General features: G+C 53.7%; 3 protein-coding genes across 7 annotated transcripts; 2 read left to right on the forward strand and 1 right to left on the reverse strand.

The window, feature by feature from the left end:
• Positions 1-762: 762 nt before the first annotated feature.
• LOC108925871 (P2X purinoceptor 3-like) lies at positions 763-10,188 on the forward strand. The gene is made up of 12 exons (XM_018738200.1): positions 763-884; positions 1,757-1,892; positions 6,384-6,455; positions 6,687-6,756; positions 6,903-6,996; positions 7,072-7,149; positions 7,746-7,887; positions 8,073-8,209; positions 8,670-8,763; positions 9,031-9,096; positions 9,263-9,340; positions 10,051-10,188. The coding sequence occupies exons 1-12, from the start codon at positions 763-765 to the stop codon at positions 10,186-10,188; spliced, it is 1,227 nt and encodes a 408-aa protein (XP_018593716.1).
• Positions 10,189-13,446: 3,258 nt separating this feature from the next.
• LOC108925881 (uncharacterized) lies at positions 13,447-17,335 on the reverse strand. Of its 5 annotated transcripts, none has more exons than XM_018738213.2 (6): positions 15,916-17,335; positions 15,278-15,435; positions 14,416-14,752; positions 14,174-14,321; positions 13,842-14,083; positions 13,447-13,672 (listed from the first exon to the last, which is right to left on the reverse strand). In XM_018738213.2, the coding sequence occupies exons 1-6, from the start codon at positions 17,029-17,031 to the stop codon at positions 13,538-13,540; spliced, it is 2,136 nt and encodes a 711-aa protein (XP_018593729.2). In that variant the 5' UTR covers positions 17,032-17,335; the 3' UTR covers positions 13,447-13,537. The 5 variants fall into 5 exon arrangements, with proteins under 5 accessions (XP_018593729.2, XP_018593731.2, XP_018593730.2 ...); XM_018738215.2 differs by having other exon boundaries at positions 14,458-14,752; positions 15,272-15,435; XM_018738214.2 differs by having other exon boundaries at positions 13,860-14,083; positions 15,272-15,435.
• A 753-nt stretch (positions 17,336-18,088) lies between these two features.
• Positions 18,089-19,194, forward strand: tmem187 (transmembrane protein 187). Its single transcript, XM_029259033.1, has one exon. It carries the CDS (start codon positions 18,263-18,265, stop codon positions 19,124-19,126), a length of 864 nt encoding a protein of 287 aa, XP_029114866.1. The 5' UTR covers positions 18,089-18,262; the 3' UTR covers positions 19,127-19,194.
• The last annotated feature ends 91 nt before the right edge of the window (positions 19,195-19,285 follow it).

A 19,285-nucleotide genomic window follows, 5' to 3' on the forward strand; every position in this document is an offset into this window, starting at 1 on the left:
CTCATGAGGTTAAGGGGACAGCACTCATGTCTTTCTAGTAGAGTGTGTATGGTGTGTGTGTGTGTGCACATGCTGCTCTCTCCATGACCACTGTGTGCTGTATGGGGGGCTGGAGGGCTGGGGGGGTGGTCAGTGAAGGGACCTCCCATCACATCCTCTCTGCTTCATGGGGTGAATTATTGAACATCAACATTAGAAAGATCATTCCCAGGTGACCACAGGGCCCTTCATGCACAATCTGTACTACTGGAGTGGGCCCAAAATTCACAGTAAAACTGAGTTAAATCACAGGAAAGGACCTCTGTACGACTGGGACGTGTGCGGTTGCAGAACACATATGTGGGATCATGTAAAAACACTGTAAACGCAGTTACTCACTACAAAGTGGAGTGGGATATGGACAGTGTGTATGGGGTATGGGGGGGTCTCTCAAGGGACAGTGGGAGGTTCGAGAGGGAGGGGAGAGAGGGAGAGTGTGGTGAGGGAAGTGCCGAGAAACAGAGGGACACAGACAGATGCACGCAGTTCTCTGTGTGTCTGTGTATGTGTGTGCGTGTGTGTGTGTGTGTGTGTGTGTGTGTGTGTGTGTGTGTGTGTGAACGGAAGACAACAACGAGGTGATGCTGCGAGGGACGGAGCACCAACCAGCAGACCTTCGAGTGCAGAGCACAGTGGACAGAGCGGACAAGGTGCCCGTGGACAGAGCGGAGACGCACACAGCGCAGCTCACACTCTCGGACAGGACAGCGTCCCCCTGCCAGCATGATGGGCTGCATCACTGACTTCTTCACCTACGAGACCACAAAGTCCGTGGTGGTGAAGAGCTGGACCATTGGAGTGATCAACCGGGTCGTCCAGCTGCTCATAATCACTTACTTCATTGGGTCAGTGCCTGTGTGTGTGTGTGTGTGTGTGTGTGTGTGTGTGTGCGTGTGTGTGTGTGTGCGTTTGGAATTTTGGGTTAAGCGCCGCTTAGTAATAAGAGACAAAGTGTGTTTTCTGTCTTAGTTTAAATCAGCAAATGAAGTTTGAGTGTCTGGAATTTATTTCTTCTTCTTCTTGTTCTTCTTTTATTATTATTATTATTATTATTATTATTATTATTATTGTTTTTGTTCTTGTTGTGATTTCATAAAAACAATGAGAGGAAGGAGCTGCACTAACACTCACCCCCAACACTACAGTCCCTCCTCTCTGATGTCCATTAACGCAGAGAACGAGTAGGAGGGACAGGGACGTGGGGGGGGGGTGTTATTTCAGTCAATGTGGTCCACAGGTAGCTGGACTCTTTACTGGGTTCCATTCTTCTCGCCAAAAGGTGAGAACTGTATCATGAACATGATAAAACACGATGGGGCAGCAGGCAGGTGGAGCAGCGGTTCTTCTCTCACACCCTTGACCAGCTCCTTGGCCTCAACGGATACAGTACACAGCGGTACAACGGGGTAAATCGGTATCAGTACACGGCGGTACAATGGGGTAAATCGGCGTCAATACCCAGCGGTACAACGGGGTCAATCGGCGTCAGTGTCCAGCTGTCAAACAGAGGTAAATCGGTGTCAGTGCCTTAGCGCCGAGTGTACAGGTGTTAGCGAGCGAGCTGCTGGGGACTGGAGATGAGCACTTTGCTACAGCGCACATGTGTACTTGTCTTTGCTCATGGGTGCTCATCTCCCCTCCACCTCCGCTCCTCTCCTCCCGTCCTGGTCTCTGTCTCTCCGTTGGACATGCCACGTTCCACGCCGACGGCGCCCAGCTGGGTGTTCTTGCACGAGAAGGCCTACCAGGTGAGGGACACGGCCATCGAGTCCTCCGTCATGACCAAGGTCAAGGGCTTCGGCGTCTACAACGGCAGAGTCATGGACGTGGCCGACTACGTGACCCCCACGCAGGTGAGCATCCTGGGACGCTGCGGCGTTGTGCTGGAGAGCCCTCACCACTGACTGTCTGACATGTGAGACACTGCAGGAGGGAGCATCTCACTGCTGAACAGAGTCCAATTAGAGGACAAATATCCTTTCATTTCATTACTCCGTCATTACCGTTGGGTTATGATTTCCTACAGATCATCAGAACCAGCTGGGAACGCAGAGTTACATTTACTCTGGAAAGGAAAGTGTACTTTTCAAAATACAGCTAACCCTTGATTTACAAAATCTCTTTCTCCAGAATTTCCCTTAACATGTCTTGGCTTCTGATACCCAATTTTTGATTTACACAACAAAAAACGAGTACAATGAAATTCATCCAAAGTGCATCCAATAAAACTGAAAGTCGCACAGTGCGTGAGTCAAGCGGAAGCGCAGGAACGCACCGCTATTGGCACGTCCGTATCCAGATCTCTACGTCCACTGCGTTGCTGTGTTGGGAACGTGAGAGTGTTGCTTTAAGAGAGCAGGGCATCATGGGAAGTGTAGTCAATTCCACAGGAGAGCCTGTCACCATATTGGGTTTGTAGCAAAGGGTTGCAGAGACAGCAGAGCAATTAGCAGGAAACATGTAGCTGGTGCTTTTTCTAGTTCTGCTTTTTTACTGAGCCACTCTGACTTTGTTAATACATGGACATCCATGACAGCAATGACTTGTTTCATTTATTTTTATTTATTCTGGTATTTTGAGGAGAACGACATTCTAGAAAGTTCACACACACACACACACACACACACACACACACTTTCAGAACCGCTTGTCCCATACGGGGTCACGGGGAACCGGAGCCTACCCGGTAACACAGGGCGTAAGGCCGGAGGGGGAGGGGACACACCCAGGACAGGACACCAGTCCGCCGCAAGGCACCCCAAGCAGGACTCGAACCCCAGACCCATCAGAGAGCAGGACTGCAGCCCAACCCACTGCGCCACTGCGCCACCACGCCACTGCGCCCCCTTCTAGAAAGTTCAGAGTTTGAGAATTAATAGTTATCAATATGTTCCTTAACAGGGGGTGCGGTGGCGCAGTGGGTTGGACCGCAGTCCTCCTCTTCGGTGGGTCTGGGGTTCGAGTCCCGCTTGGGGTGCCTTGCGACGGACTGGCGTCCCGTCCTGGGTGTGTCCCCTCCCCCTCCGGCCTTACGCCCTGTGTTACCGGGTAGGCTCCGGTTCCCCGTGACCCCGTACGGGACAAGCGGTTCTGAAAATGTGTGTGTGTGTATGTGTATGTTCCTTAAATAATAAAGATATCAGTAAAACACAAACTGAAAAGAAACCGCAGGATATTGGAAACAATGAGAGGGACTCAGTTGCAGTGACGACATGTCACCCAGTAATGTCACAACATATATACTGTGGCGCGTGGCGCATAGACAGTTTTCATAATGAACGTTTTATTAGAACACCGGCACACGGGGAAATAATGCCTTTGGTCCGAGGACCGCGTCTCCTCAAGGACCTGCACTTCAAGCCAGTTTTCCCAGTCTGCTTAGCGCCCCCAGGCTTTTTTTCACACACTGACAAACACGGTCCTTCCTGGATCGGGGTCTTGTCATGGCGGAAGGATTTGGGTGATCTAGGGATCTCCAGAGCTATATCGTCGGGAGCATTATGCCCCTGGTAGGGTCTCCCAAGGCAAACAGGTCTGGAGTGAAGATCCAAACTAACACAATCCAATAACCCCCATGAAAAAAGTAGACAGGAGAACGTTTACCCTGCCCGGAATAGGGTCACTGGGACCTACCCCTGGAGCTAGGCCTGGGGGTAGTTTTCCTAGGCGAGTGCCTGGTGGTAGGGCAGCCCACATAACCCGGCCTGTGGGCCCACCACCTGCAAAGTCCAACATGGGGGTCGGGTGCGATGCCTTTTAGGCAGCAGGAGGGGACAGGGTGGCGTGTGACGTCACGGACCCTTGCGGCAGAAACTGGCTCTTGGCACATGGAATGAAACCTCACTGGGGGGGAAGGACTCGGAACTGGTGCAGGAGGTTGAGAGATACCAACCAGATATAGCTGGGCTCACCTCCACTCACAGTGTTGGCTCTAGAACAAACTCCTTGATAGGGGTGATCTCTCTCCTACTCAGGAGTTGCACACGGTGGTGCCTGAGAGAGGCGCCGGGGGGTGTGGGGATACTCACAAGCCCCTGGCTGGCTGCCATGCAGTTGGAGTTTATCCCGGTGGACGGGAAGGTCGCCTCAATGCAACTTAGGGTTGCAGAGAGGAAAACTTTGACTGTTGTGTGTGCTTAAGCACCAAACAGCAGTTCAGAGTATTAAACATTCTTGGAGAGAGTGGGTGGGGTTCTGGACAGGACTCTACCTACAGACTCCATAGTCCTGCTGGGGGACTTCAACGCTCACTTTGGCAATGACTGGGAAATCTGGTGGGGGGTGATTGAGAAGAACGACTTGCCCGATCTGAACCCGAATGGTGAAATGTTATTGGACTTCTGTGCTAGTCATGGGTTGTCCATAACACAAGGATGCTCATACGTGTACTTGGTACCAGAGCTCCTTGAGCCAAAGGACAATGATCGACTTTGTAGTCGTTTCTTCTGACTTGAGGCCACATGTTCTGGACACTCGGGTGAAGAGAGGTGCTGAGCTGTCAACTGATCACCATCTGGTGGTGAGTTGGATCAGATGGCAGGGAAAACTGATGGACAGACCCAGTAGACCCAAGTGTATAATGGCGGCGTGCTGAGAACAACTGTCAGAAGACCTTGTCCAGAATGATTTTAACTCGCACCTCCGGGAGAGCTTCTTCCATGTCCCGGAGGAGGTAAGGGACATGGAGTCTGAATGGACCCTGTTCAAAACCTCCATTGTGGAAGTAGCCAGGCACAGCTGTGGCCAAAGAACCCGCTGGTGGATGCCGGTGGTGAGGGAAGCCGTCAAGCTGAAGAAGGAGGCCTTTAGGGTCTGGTTGGCTCTGGGGACTCGTGACTCAGCAGACAGGTACCGGCAGGCGAAAAAGGCAGCAGTGGCTGCGGTTGCAGAAGCAAAATTCAGAGCATGGGAGGAGTTTGGAGAGACTATGGAAAATGACTTTTGGTTGGCCTCAAGGAGATTCTGGAGAACCATCCGGCGGCTCAGGAGGGGTCGGAGGAGCTTCGCTCAAGCTGTGTTCAGCAAGAGTGGAGAAACTCTGATCTCTAAGGAGGACATTGTCGGGAGGTGGAAGGAGCACTTAACCCAAGAGATATGCCTCCCTTACAGAGTCAGGGCCAGAGGATTCTGGGCTGTCAGAGTCCATTTCCCTGGTGGAAGTCACTGAGGTAGTTGGAAAGCTCCATGGTGGCAAAGCACTGGGGGTGGATGAGATCCGCCCGGAAATGCTTAAGGCCCTGGATGTTGCAGGGCTGTCATGGTTGACACGCCTCTGCAATGTTGCATGGACCTCAGGGACAGTGCCCTTGGATTGGCAAACTGGGGTGGTGGTCCCTATTTTTAAGAAAGGGGACCGGAGAGTGTGTGCTAACTATCGGGGCATCACACTTCTCAGCCTCCCTGGGAAAGTCTATGCCAGGATGGTGGAAAGGAGGCCCCGGCCGATAGTTCAGCCTCAGATTGAAGAGGAACAATGTGGATTCCGTCCTGGCCATGGAGCAGTTGACCAGCTTTTTACCCTCTCACGGACAATTGAGGGGTCATGGGAGTTCGTTAATCCAGTCTAGATATGTTTTGTGGACTTGGAGAAGGCCTATGACCGTGTTTCCGGAGAAATTCTGCAGTAGGTGCTTAGGGAGTATGGGGTGTCAGGGCCACTATTGCGAGCCATTCGGTCCCTGTACACACGTAGTTAGAGCTATGTCCACATACTCGGCATTAAGTCAAGCCCGCTCAGTGTGGGTGTTGGACTCTACCAAGTTGTGCCTTGTCTCCACTCCTGTTAGTGGTTTTCATGGACAGGATTTTTTTTTTCTTTTTCTTTCTATGGATAAGACACCCTTGTTGGGCTGCTGATCCATTCTGATCGACATTTTAATGGTGTATATTTACATAGAGTAAACAGCAGCTGTATAGTGGTACTATACTGTATGTATGTATTTATAGTCACACCGTGTATTTTTTATACACTCCAGTGTGGAGGTTTGTTTGCAGTGAAGTGACGTCCTCCAGCAGGGGGACATTGAGACAAGATGAGACGGGTCCTGCTGAGAAAAGCACAGCGTGATCCAGGACAATAAGCATGGGAACACGTGGAAGGAGCCTCCGTGCTCGCACTGACCTGCATCTCTGCCGGGGGCTCCCTCCCTGTCACTGGGGAAACTGGGCTGCCGGGAGTTGCCGGGAGCTACCGGGAGCCGCCGGGAACCGCTGCACTGCTGCAGAGAGTGACCCCTGGAGTCCAGCAGGGGAACATCTCCTCGGCATCCCAGGACACAGCGCTTGGTGGGGCTCGTGGCTCAAAGCCGTGCATTTCTCACGAGTGTTTTGTATGTTTCTGTCAGGGAGCCTCGGTGTTCTGCATCATCACCAAACTCATCACCACCGAGAACCAGGTTCAGGGTTTCTGTCCAGAGGTGAGACCCTGTTGATGATCATCTCCTCAGACGCTCTCGGTGGCCCTTGCTGGCCGTGTTTCTTTCTTTGTACGTCTGTACACGTCCTTTACAGTGTGGGGGGTCTTCATCCGCGATGCATTCATGCTCCTCGTGCCTCGGCTGCCTCCGTTTGTACCATTTTCGCGTCATGGTCTCAGAAGGCCCTCATTCGACTCACGGGTGTCTGTGCGTCTGCACTCCTCGTTCCAGAGCGAGATCAAGTACAAGTGCAAGAGCGACAGCGACTGCAGGGTCTTCATGGAGAAACCCGGAGGGAATGGTGAGCAAAGAGGAGCAAAGATAAGCAGCGGTGCATCATCAGAAAGACCTGCAACTGAGTCCTCGCAGGGAGCCGCCACAAACAGGTTTTCCTTGTCCAAAGTAAGGAAATGAGAGGAAGTTCTCGGTCCTCTCCCCATGTGCCAGGTGTCATGACGGGAAAGTGTGTGAGCTTCAACAGCACGCTCAACACCTGTGAGATCCGAGGATGGTGTCCTGCCGAGATCGACTACATAAAGACGTAAGAGACCTGTCTCTCTCCGTGTGTGTGTGTGTGTCCATCAGTCAGTCAGTGACTGTGATTTCTGTTGTTCAGGGAGCCTATGATGGAGGTGGAGAACTTCACCATATTCATCAAGAACAGCATCCGCTTCCCGCTGTTCAACTTCACCAAGTCAGTGTGAAGTGGGAATCATCACTAAATTGTCACAGGCAGAGTTCATTCACTGTTCATTCACAGTCCATTCACACTTGTTTATTTATCAGACACTTTTCTCCAAAGCAACTTCCAATGAACTCTATGTAGTGTTATCAGCCCACACACCTTATTCACCTCATTACACTGCTAGATACACTACTTACACTGGGTTACTCATCCATGCATCAGTGGAACACACACACACTCTCTCTCTCTCTGTCACTCACACACTATGGGGGAGCCTGAACAGCATGTCTTTGGACTGTGGGAGGAAATCAGAGCACCCAGAGGGCAGACACGCAGACACAGGGAGAACATGCAAACGTCACACAGACTGAGTGGGGATCGATCCCACGTCCTCTCGCACCACCCAGGTAGCTGTGAGACAGCAGCACTACTCACTGTGCCACCCATTCACACTCCATTCACACTCTGTTCCCACTCCATTCACACTGCATTCACAGTCTATTCATTCTCTTAGTGTCTCAGATAAAGCACTGCATCCGCAGTGCACTTATACCACATTTCCGAACCCCCAGCTGAACCCCCTGCTGTGTGTCTGCAACTTCCAGGGGCAACTTCCTGCCCACCATCACGAGCTCCTACATCAAGAAGTGCAACTTTGACCCCGTAAACAACACCTACTGCCCCATCTTCAGGGTCGGAGACGTGATCCGCTTCGCCCACCAGAACTTCTCCACTCTGGCTCACAAGGTCACAAGGGTTTGCTGAGGCCTGGTGCCCCCACCCCCACCACCAAAATCCCTGTCATTTTGCAGGGTCCGAAATTCCAGCATTGCTGAGCATGTCCACATAAACGGTCCACTTTGCCCTTGTACCTGTCCTAACCCCCCCCGCCCACGGTGTCTGTGTGCTCCCCACCCCTCCTGCCCTCGCAGGGAGGAGTGATCGGCATAAAGATTGGATGGGTGTGTGACCTGGACAAGTCGGAGGACAGCTGTAATCCGTCCTACTCCTTCACTCGGCTGGACGCCGTCTCCGAGAAGAACAACGTCTCCCCGGGGTACAACTTCAGGTGCAGGACTCGGGCTGACTCGGGCTGACTCGGGGGGCGTGTCCGCTGTAGAGCACAGTGTGTCACGGTTGCGCGTAGCGAGGACGGACTCGAGCGCAGAGTGCTCGTACCGATGTTCAATGAAGCCGAATCAGAATCCAAAAGCAAAGTCGAGGGGCAGGCATGGGTCAGGCGATCAGCAAACGTAGTACAAAGGGCTAGGCAAAGAACGTAGTCAGGAATAAACAAGCAAAGGGTCGATGTCGGAATAGGTCTTCTGAAACACGGTTCGCAGGGAAACAAGGAGGCAAAACAAGGTTCCGCGTCTGGGCTTCCTCGGCTTCCCTCTTTATTGCCGCTCCTATCAGGAAGCGGCAGGTGTCGCCGATGTGCCGGCTGCGGGGAACGTGACACGGTGCAGGTCCTGAGAGTCCAAGGGTGACTAACCTGGACCCCCCCCCACTCCTCGTCCCCCTGCCAGATACGCCAAGTACTACATGATGGAGAACGGCACTGAGTACCGCACGCTGCTCAAGGCCTACGCCATCCGCTTCGACGTGCTCGTAAACGGCAACGTGAGTTTCCCATGAGCTTCTGGGGGGGGGGTCTGGTCTCGATGGTAAAACACTAGCAGCTGATAGCACAGTGGTGAGAGCTGCTACCTTTACGCCCAAAGGTTGCAGGTTTGAATCTCACCTACTGCTGTAGTAGCCTTGAGCAAAGTAGTTACCATGAATAGCTCCAGTAAAAAATTACCCATCTCTATAAAGGTGTAAGAAATTGTAGATACCTTCACTTAAGAAGTCACTAAATGAGTAAAAGTGATGTCTGTGTATTCGCAGGCTGGAAAGTTCAACATGATCCCGACTCTGATCAACATGGTGGCGGCGTTCACCTCTGTCGGAGTGGTGAGATGATCACGATGCTGTTGCCCAGCGATGAGCTCATGATGCTGTCAGTGTGTGTGTGTGTGGTCTTGCTGCTCATGACACACCGCGTTCATGTGGTACATGCAGTACATACACCACAAGCGTGTGAAACCACGTGTAATGCGGTCTCCATCCCTGTGCTCAGGGAACTGTACTGTGTGACATCATCCTCCTCAACTTCCTCAAGGGGGCGGAGCAATATAAGGCCAAGAAGTTTGAAGAGGTAAAAGAGCCGCTGTTCAAGATTTAACTGGTGATCACAGTGATGACAGCGATCACTATGATGGCTGTGAATGCAATGATAGCAATGACTGCGAAGACAGTGAATACGCTAACAGTGATGACTGTGGCAGCAGTGAATACGGTAACAGCGATGACTGCAATGGCAGTGAAAATAGTGACTGTGATGGCAGTGAATGCAGTGACAGCGATGATGCGACGACTGAGAAAACAGTGACAGCGGGAACTGTAAAAGCAGTGAATACAGTGACAGCGATGACTATAATGTCAGTGAAAATAGTGACTGTGGTGGCAGTGAATACAGTGACAGCGGTGACTGTGACGACAGTGAATACAGTGACGGTGATGACTGTGACGACAGTGAATACAGTGACGGTGATGACTGTGACGGCAGTGAATACAGTGACAGCGATGACTATAATGTCAGTGAAAATAGTGACTGTGGTGGCAGTGAATACAGTGACAGCGGTGACTGTGACGACAGTGAATACAGTGACGGTGATGACTGTGACGGCAGTGAATACAGTGACAGCGGTGACTGCAATGGAAGTGAAAATAGTGACTGTGACGACAGTGAATGCGGTGATGGCAATGACTTCAATGGCACTGATGACAGTGATGACTCTGGCTGTGGAGCTTCATTCCCGCACATTCCTCCCACTCCCACCCTCCTGTCCTCGTCCTTCCACCCAGGTCTCCGACACCCAGATTGCATCTTCCGTCTCCCACGGCAACGGGTTCGGGCGCAGCAGCTGTAGCCAGCTAGCGGTCAAGCAGGATGAGATGCGCTCCACCGACTCCGGCGCCTTCTCTATTGGACAGGAGCTCTGACAGGCAGCGGCACGCAGCCAATTGGGCGCAGAGAGGAGAGACCACACGAGGGCGGGTGTGGGGGGTCTCGACTGCTTTTCTCTCAAACTGTACAGTAAAACGTATGTGTTACGTCATAGTGCTGCCCTCTGCATGTCCTGTACCCTGAGCACCTGTACCAGTCAGACACCTGTATACCACGGTACAGGGAAACATATCTGCTCTGCATGTGTACAAATACAACGTCATTTTATACAATTGAAGGGTTTAAAAATTAGCATTTAGAAGTGGACCTTTCAATATATCTTTAATACCTTTAATCCTGTCATTTTAATCACTTCGCTCGTGTCCATCTCCCGCGGTGCTGAAACGCTCCCGTTCTCCTGGCTGTACTGCAATACTACCGCAGTACTACAGCGGTACTACAGTGCTCTGAAGTTCTCCCAAAGAACACAGTGGGTGGCAGTGCCTATGAGTGCAATGTAGCCAGTAGGGTGTGGGTTCCGGTCTATGCCGCTCCTCTGCTGTGTTACTCTGACGGGTGTTCTGAGTGTGTGTGTGTGTGTGTGTGTGTGTGTGTGTGTGTGTGTGTGTTGCTGTACACCTCACTCTCAGGTACACCAACAGTGCTTTCTGGGAAAAATTTATCATTCATTAAAGCCATGCTGCCTTTATGTGTGTTGGTGTCAGACTATTGCTCTTCGGGTGCTTTTATGACATCACACATTTCCTAATCCCATAATTTACATTCATTTACATTTACATTTATTCATCTATCAGACGCTTTTCTCCAAAGTGACGTACATCTCAGCGAAAATACAATGTGTTCATTACATTAAGAGAAAGAGACATAGTTGCAGACATGTGACTCTTAAGCAAACCTAGTTTGTTACTTTCCACTTGATCCACTGACGTTCATCGCTCGAGTAGGTGCATGAAACGCAGGATAGAAGATTCCCGATAACCTTCCTACAGTTCTTTTTTAATAAGGTACACAAACATTTACATACAATACAGGAGTAGCGGTTGGGGAAAGGCTCACCTGGGAATAACCATAAAGTTATGGTGCATGAACATTTACACCATACGTGAGCTGGAGAGATCTTGGGCGAAATGGGTCTGGAAAAGGTGAGTTTTCAGACCCTTCTTGAATGTAGACAGAGATTCAGCAGTTCTGAGTGAGGGGGGAGGTCGTTCCACCACAACGAAGCCAGAACCGAGAACCTCCATGCTTTACCTTTCGTGCGCGGTTGGGGTGTAGCGGTTGATCTGTAAATATCTGTAAATAGCTGGGATCGGTTCTATTGATACTTTTGTAGACAATAACCAGGGTCCTAAATTTGATTCGAGCAGCCATAGGAAACCATTGCAGAGAAATGAGTAGAGGAGATACACGGGAACGCTTGGACGAGTCAAACGCGACTTGTACCGCGGTATTCTCTATCAGCTGCAGAGGTTTGATGGCACTAGCAGGAAGGCCACACAAGAGAGAGTTGCAGCGTCCAGGCAGGATGCCGCCATGGCCTGGACAGGTAGTTGTGCAGAGGTAAGGGTGGATCCTGCGGATGTTATGCAGGATGTATCTGCAGTTCCAGGTTGTGGCTTCGATGTGCTGAGAGAAAGACAGACTTGAGTCAAACGTCACTCCTAGACTCTTAACAGAGTAGGTCAAGAAAATGAGTGAGTTGTCCACTTTGATCGATAGACCGTGACAGGAGGACAGGCCAGCTGGGAGGTGAAGGATCTCTGTTTTGGAGACGTTGAGTTGGAGGTGGTGATCAGACATCCACGAAGAGATGTTCGACAGGCAGGCAGGCAGCGATGGTGCGGAGATGTCTGATGCTCCAGGTGGAAAGGAGAGGAAGAGCTGGGTATCATCAGTGTAGCAGTGATAGTTGAATCCATGGGAGGCGATAACAGGGCCGAGGGAGGAGGTGTCGAATGAGAAGAGAAGAGGACCCAGTACCGAGCCCTGCGGGACACCGGTCGAGAGAGGCAGAGGAGAAGAACGGGAGCTCCGCCAGACCACTTGATAGGATCTGTCAGATAGGTAGGACTCAAACCATCTTAGCTGCTCATTTGATTCCAAGCTGACTAAGAGAGGAGAGTAGAATCCGGCGGTTGACAGTGTTGATTGCTGCAGACAGATTAAGGAGGATGAGGACCGAGGAGAGGGAGGCGGCTCTAGCCAACTGGAGAGCATCAGACACCGCCAGGAGCGCCGTCTCAGTGGAGTGACCAACTTTGAAAGCAGACTGATGACCATCGAGGAGATGCTTCCGGGTGAGGAAATCAGACAGTTGATCACAGGCTGCCCGCTCTAGGGTTTTAGACAGGAAGGAGAGGAGGCAGACTGGCCCGAACTGGGATCCAGGGAGGATTTCTTTCACAGAGGTGAAATGAGAGCAGTTTTGAAGGCAGCTGGGAGGCAGCCAGAGGAGAGTTGATGATCTTACGGATGAAGGTGGAGAGCTGCGGGGAGATATTCTGTAGGAGTGACGTTGGGATCGGATCAAGCGAGCAGGTGATGGCTCTGCGCAATATCAGGAGGCCAGAGATTTCAGATTTGGATTGTTGGGTTTGAATTTGGAGAGGATAGCTTCGCAGGGAGGTCCAGCACGAACCGGGCAGGGTGATGCTGAGAACTTGTCGGTGATTGAATTGACTTTGAAAAACAAAGCAAAGTCGTCAGCAAGAAGGAGGAGGAGGTGGCAGAGAACACAGAAGGGATGATGCTGACTGTATTTTGTTGTGGAAGAAGGAGGTTTTAGCTGAGGGGACAGCAGAGTGAAAAGTAGGTAAGAGTAGTTTGTAGGCATCCAGGTCCAAACGAGTCTAGGATTTTCGCCGTCGTCGCTCTGCAGCCCGCAGTTTGGTCCTAGTCATTCATTGACTCGTTCACGGGACACTTCTCCAACGTGACGCACAGCATGAAACTACATACACTGATTTCCACTGGTTGATTTTATACAGCACGGTCATTTTTACCGCATCCATTGAGGGTAAGTACCTTGATCTACACCAGGGGGTGGGACTCGAACCCAGCTCTGCCTCCTGGTGACCGTTTCTACCCTTGCTCACAGTGCACAAGGAGACCCAGGTTTGGGGTACACTTCCTGTGACATCCAGTGAGTCTGTGGCCCGGTGTGAGTGTGAGTCCAGTGCAGTGTGTGCACAAAGTGGACAAACATACTCTTACACACACACACACACACACACACACACACACACACACCCTGAGCTGGACTCGAAACCACACAATGTGTTCATCTTCCCACGCGCTTTTTTAATGACAGTCACACACAACATTCGCTGGTATCTCCACGGCGTCCGCAGCGCTGAGGGACACCGCCCTGCAGGGGGTTCTGCGTCACGGCAACTCGTCCTCCTCTGCAGAACGGAGTCGCTGGGCCTCGTCTCTCTGCGTCATCTTCTTCTTCTGCTGCTTCCTCAGGGGGAGGAGCCAGGCAGAGAGGCGCTGCTTCCTACCGCGTTTTGCTTCCACCTTGAGGGTGGGATAGAGAGGGGTTCGCAAAGTGCCGAGAATGATCCGGAAAGATGAGCAAGATGGTCGAACCGCGAAACACTTTTACGCTTCACCAGGCAACGGTAAGGCAGCATTTTCAAACCCGAGACAGAGGGTGACCCAACTCGCACCTCGATCGCTGCCTGACCTGCAGGGGGCGCCGCACCTTTGTGCTCCTGCTGTCCAGGTGGTGCGCTGTGGGCGGAGCTACGGCATCGGTGGGGGAGGAGATGGTGGAGGAGCGCAGGCGGGAGGGCGCTGAGCTGAACGCGTCGAAGCGCGGGATCGTGTACGCGTAGCCACCACTGCCGCCGTCACTGCGTCCATCCAGCTCCCCGTTCCGGGTGTCCTGTGGGCTCAGAGCTGCGGGGACCTCCTCTGCAGGGTGAGCTGGGTGGGGGGGACAAAGCAGATTACATTTACCGGGGTTCCGCCAGCTGCTCCCTGCGCCACACACGTGAGCTCGCCGCTGCCCCCTACCTGTGGAGCCCCGGAACGTCCGGTAGACGCCTTCGTCGAACAGAGGCCCCCTCAGCCCGGAGCTCCTCTTGGAGGGGGATCTGCGGCCCAGCTGTGTGCTCAGTCGAACCCGACTCAGTGTGGCCGAGCTGTCCAGGACGGGCTCCGGCTGCAGCAGGGAAACAGAGCCACACGGTCAGCACAGCGAAGCGGCGTAAGGTACTGTAGTGTCTTGGGCAGAGGGGCCCGAAGCGACGCGGTACCATCGCTTCCATGCAGGAGAAAGCCAGGGCGACGTCCCCCACCCCACGCCCGTTGACCTCCTCCTTGTCTCCCTCTATGTAGGACCACAGGAAGTCGTAGACGTTGTCATCGCTGTCGCTGTCGCTGCCGATCTCCGTCCTTGCATGGTGCAGGTGGCGTCCGAGACCCGCTGTGGTCGACAGCACACACTCCTGGCGCTCCGTGGGGATGCGTGGGCTGCTCGTCTCCGCAGCGACGGGGCGGTTCACGCAGGGCGTCTCTTTGGAGTGACTGCCGTCCAGCTGGGGGTCGGGCGGTGTTACCGCTGTCACGGTCTCCTTCGTGCAGGCGGGGGGTCTGCAGGTGAAGGACGCAGCTGGAGTGACACGACACATGAGAGATCCGCCCCTGGGTGCGATGACACGGACACACGCAAAGGATCTCCCCTTTTAGTAACAAAGGCAGAACTCCAGGGAGCTCTGCAGCATCCCGGTGTGGGAGGTGCTATTGGACATGGTGACAGGACAGCCGTCACGGGACAAATTCTTAACACCGTGTGCAACTCATCATGTCCCTGTGTGTGTGTGTGTGTGTGTGTGTGGGTGTGTGTGTAGATTTGATCTGAATAATCACACATGGTGCACAAGTACTGAGGAAGTGTGTGAGACGGAGAGGATGACAGCGCTACCACAGCCACTAGAGGAATGTTACAGTTGACAAACCGGACCGAGGGGGTGTATGTGGGTCCTGAGGGTGGATGGGAAATTTTAAATTCAGCACTGAGGGGTGTGTCAGAGACAGACAGACACACACACACACACACACACACCAAAGAGTAACTGCGGCAACAACACAGAAGACAGCCATCACTCTCACCGGTACCTTTCTGAACCCCCGTCATCCTCTGCCTTTGTGGGAGTGGCTTTGCTCAGCTGCGTTCTCATTGGTGCATGACAAACAGCGAGCTCCACCCCCTCATCCCTATTGGTCGATCCGTCAGCAAGCGCTTTACCCTCTGTCTGTTGTTCTCCAGTTTCCAGCTGTCAGTGATGAATTAGGAAGCAAACAGTGAGACAAGTTGAAAGGCACTAGTGAATGTAATCATGAGCACATGCGGTGAACAAAAAGACACAGGTTTGTGACACAACACAACACTGCAGTGCACATTTACATTTACTCATTTATTTACCCGACTTACAGTTATTTACCCACTTATACAGCTGGATAATTTTTTTACTGGAGAAATTCAGGTTAAGTACCTTGTTCAAGGCTACTACAGCTGGAGGTGGGTAAGAAGGAAGTAGCTCTAACCATTACACTGCCAGCTGTCCTCCAAAAGAATGCAAAGAGTGTAAAGAAAATGCCAGAAGAGACCAGAATCACGGGCTGATTCCCAATGACTCAAAGCACAGCAGTAGGATGAACCTGTGTGTGTTCACTGTGTGACAGATATGGCATAGGTGTGTGTGTGTGTGTGTGTGTGTGTGTGTGTGTGTGCACGCGCCTTTGCTCCCACTCACGTCCTGTCCCTGGAGGCCATCCTCTAGCCCTCGTCCTCCCAACCCGTGGCTGCTGCTCCTCCATCTCTCCCTCAGCTTCTCCAAATAGTGCTTCATCTTCCTGCTGCTCCATGTTTTCTTCTTCTTCCTCTTCTTGGGCTCCCTGTCCCCCCTGTCCACCTCGAGGGACACGGCACCCCGTCCTCTGGCCGCCCACAACGCCTCATCTGCATCGCTGGAGGTTGAGGAGCTGGACGAAGACCCCTCTGGGGCGGGAACTTCGATGGACCTTCGACAGCTGGGCTCTGTGCCCTGTGTGGACGCTGCCGGCTCCGGGTCCGAAGGCTGCAGCACCGCCTCCTCGTCCCCTGCAGGGATGCCAGCTGAGCTTCTGGGAGCTTCACTGCACTGCAGAGCCCTGATGGGGGAACTGCTGTTTGCGTCCTCTTCCTTAATAGCAGCCCCGTCTGCTTCTCCCTCCGTCTCCATGGCAACAGGGGCTGTCAGGGCCACGGTCTCAGAGGACCCCGAAAGGATGATGTTTGACTCTGTAGGGTCCAAACTAGGAACCAGCAAAGATACTTTCTGTTTCAGCTGGTGGTTTCCATCCAGAGTGTCCCCCAAGGGTCTGTCCTTCTGACCACTGCCCCCTGCCAGTCCCCCAGCACATGCAAGAACAGCTTTGGAAGCGCCGCCCTCCTCATCCACTTCAGGATGGATCTGGACAAAGACAAGAGGAGGGGGCAGTGTTCTCCTCGTCCATCTGGCAATGGGGACAGGAGATCCCAGGAAGCCGTCCTTCTGAAGGCCGGACACCTCTGGATCACTGTTCTGATCAAGGACATCGGGGTCCCCCTTCCGCTTGGGGACACTCCAGCTGCCATTCTCTTTCAAGACATCAGGATGTCTCGGGGACAGCGCACCTGCCTCGCAGCTGCGGTCGGACCCACACGTGTCCTGCACGACTCTGTCTCCATGCCAATGACTGGATGTGGTCCTTGTCGTGTTCAGCGGTGACAGGAGAAAGGACTTTCCCTCCAAGCCGGACTCTTCCTCGGACATTCTCTCTCTGCTCAGCGACCGTGCCTCTGTTCCACCTACCGTGGTACTGCACTGCAGTGTCCAGTCAGTCACCATCCCTCTGCAGGACACCTCTACACAATGCAGTGTCTGACAACATTTCCCTGCCTGTGCTCGAACCTGAGGCTGTCTCCTCACCTGTCCAAGCTAAGAGAAGGTGTTTGGGTTCAGCTGCCGACTTCTTGTCCTTTCGCTGCGGCCAGTGCGGACGTCCTTCTGAGCTCTCGGATCCTAACTGCCGCACAGGCCGTGTGACGCTCTGATCGAGAGCTTGTGGCAGTGAAGGAGTACCGCGGTACAGCCACTGTTTACTGCTTGGCCGTACGGGAAAGAGGCAGGAGCCTCATATGTTTCCGGCACAGAGAACCTGCTGGACTGGACAGACATGTAGGAAAGTCATGTGGACATGTAGGCTCTTCTCATTCCTCTGTGGGTCGTTCCCTGACCGAGAGCATTCCCATCATTCCCAACACGCTGCTTCCTCTTTTGTCTGAAGTGGAGCGTCAGTGCAGTGAAATATGATGAAAATAATGGCGTTTACCTGAGTCTTCTCTCCAAGAGCTAAGAAGATGTGTCCACAGCCTCTGTGTGTGTGTGTGTGTGTGTGTTGGGATGGGGTGGGCTCCAGAACCAGAAGAGGTGAAGAGCTGTTTCTGTGGGACCTTCACACAACGAGCACCTGCTCTCGGTCGTTGTGAGTCTCTCGAGAAAGTATCTATGCAGATAAACTCTGTGAATTCAGGTGTAGGAAACTCCTGTCACTTTGTTACCAGGGTAACTTACCCTGCTAGATACACTACTTACACTGGGTCACTCATCCATACATCAGTGGAACACACACACACACACACACACACACACACACACACACACACACACACTCCGGGTGAACCTGAACAGCACGTCTTTGGAGTGCGGGAGGAAACCGGAGCACCCGGAGGAAACCCACACAGACGTGGGGATCGAACCCACGTCCTCTCGCACCACCCAGGCAGCCGCTGAGAGCGACAGCAGCGCTACTCGCTGTGCCGCATATCAATGAAGGAATGAAGGAAGACATGAATGAACGATCAGACGTTTATTGATCATAATGTCAGAGGAAAATTCCGTCTGGTCGCACTGTGACTGGGGCAGAGCGCGCCACACACGCGTCACACACGCGTCACACACGCATCCCCGCCCGCGCGCACGGGGACGCCGCGAGCCCCGCCCACCCCGGAAAAGAGCGGCCGCGACTCGAGGGGGGAAAAACGCGCTTCGGTTCCGGTTCCGGTTCCGCTTCGGCACGATGAGGGCCGCGCTCTGCCACGTGCTCCTCGGGCTGTGCGCGTGCGTGGCGGCGGCCGCCTCCGGCCTCTTCGACTCGGTGGCCCTGGAGCTGTCCTACGAGCACTACGCGGAGCCGCGCGTCCTCTGGCTGCCCGCCTTCCTGGCGATGCCCTGCAACTGCCTCGTGAACGCGGGCTACGTGGCGGTGGGCGCGCTCTGGCTGTCGCGGCGCGCGAGCCCCGGCGTCGACGACGGCGAGCGCGCGCTCTACGTGAAGGACGTGTTCGCCGCCATGGCGCTCGCCTACGGGCCCGTGCAGTGGGCGCGCCTCGCCACGCTGGCGCGCGTGCCCGCCGTGCTCGACCAGTGGCTCACGCTGCCTATCTTCGCGTGGGTGCCCGTGTGGTGCCGCTTCGTGGCGCGCGGCTGGCGGCCGCGCGACGCCCTCGTGCTGCAGCTGTGCTCGCTGGGCAGCTACGCGCTGGCGCTCGCGCACGAGCGCGGCTTCGAGGCGGCGCTCGCCGCGCACGTGGCGCTGGCCGTTCAGCAGGGCGTGGCGCTGCAGCGCCGCCACGGGGACGCGCGCTCCCGCCGATACCTGGGGGCCGCGCTGCTCTCGTGCTGCGGCTTCCTGCTGCTCAAGGCGCTGGACCTGCCGCTGGCCCGGTACCGCGCCTTCCGTCACCTCACGGGACACTTCTGGTCCAAAGTGTGCGACGTGCTGCAGTTCCACTACAGCCTGTGCTTCCTCACGCACGTGACGCGGCGCGCGCGCGCGCCCAGCAGCGCCCCGAGACGAGAGCGGCGGACACAGACAGAGAACATCCGGAGCGGCGGAACAGATGAGACCCGGGGTGGCGTGTGTGTCGCCGGCCCTCAGTAAACACACTGCTCTGCTTCACTGTCTTTCCTTCTCTGCAGTGATGGTGACAGTAAAAAAAAAAAAAAAAAAAAAAATCAAATCATTTTCATCATTACTCTCACTAATGGCGTTCATTTCCATGATGCTCTTGTCCAAGGTGTCGCGCAGTGCGACGTTCCT

The sequence above is a fragment of the Scleropages formosus genome, chromosome 16 (genome assembly GCF_900964775.1).
Source record: "Scleropages formosus chromosome 16, fSclFor1.1, whole genome shotgun sequence".
Taxonomy (NCBI): Eukaryota; Metazoa; Chordata; class Actinopteri; order Osteoglossiformes; family Osteoglossidae; genus Scleropages; species Scleropages formosus.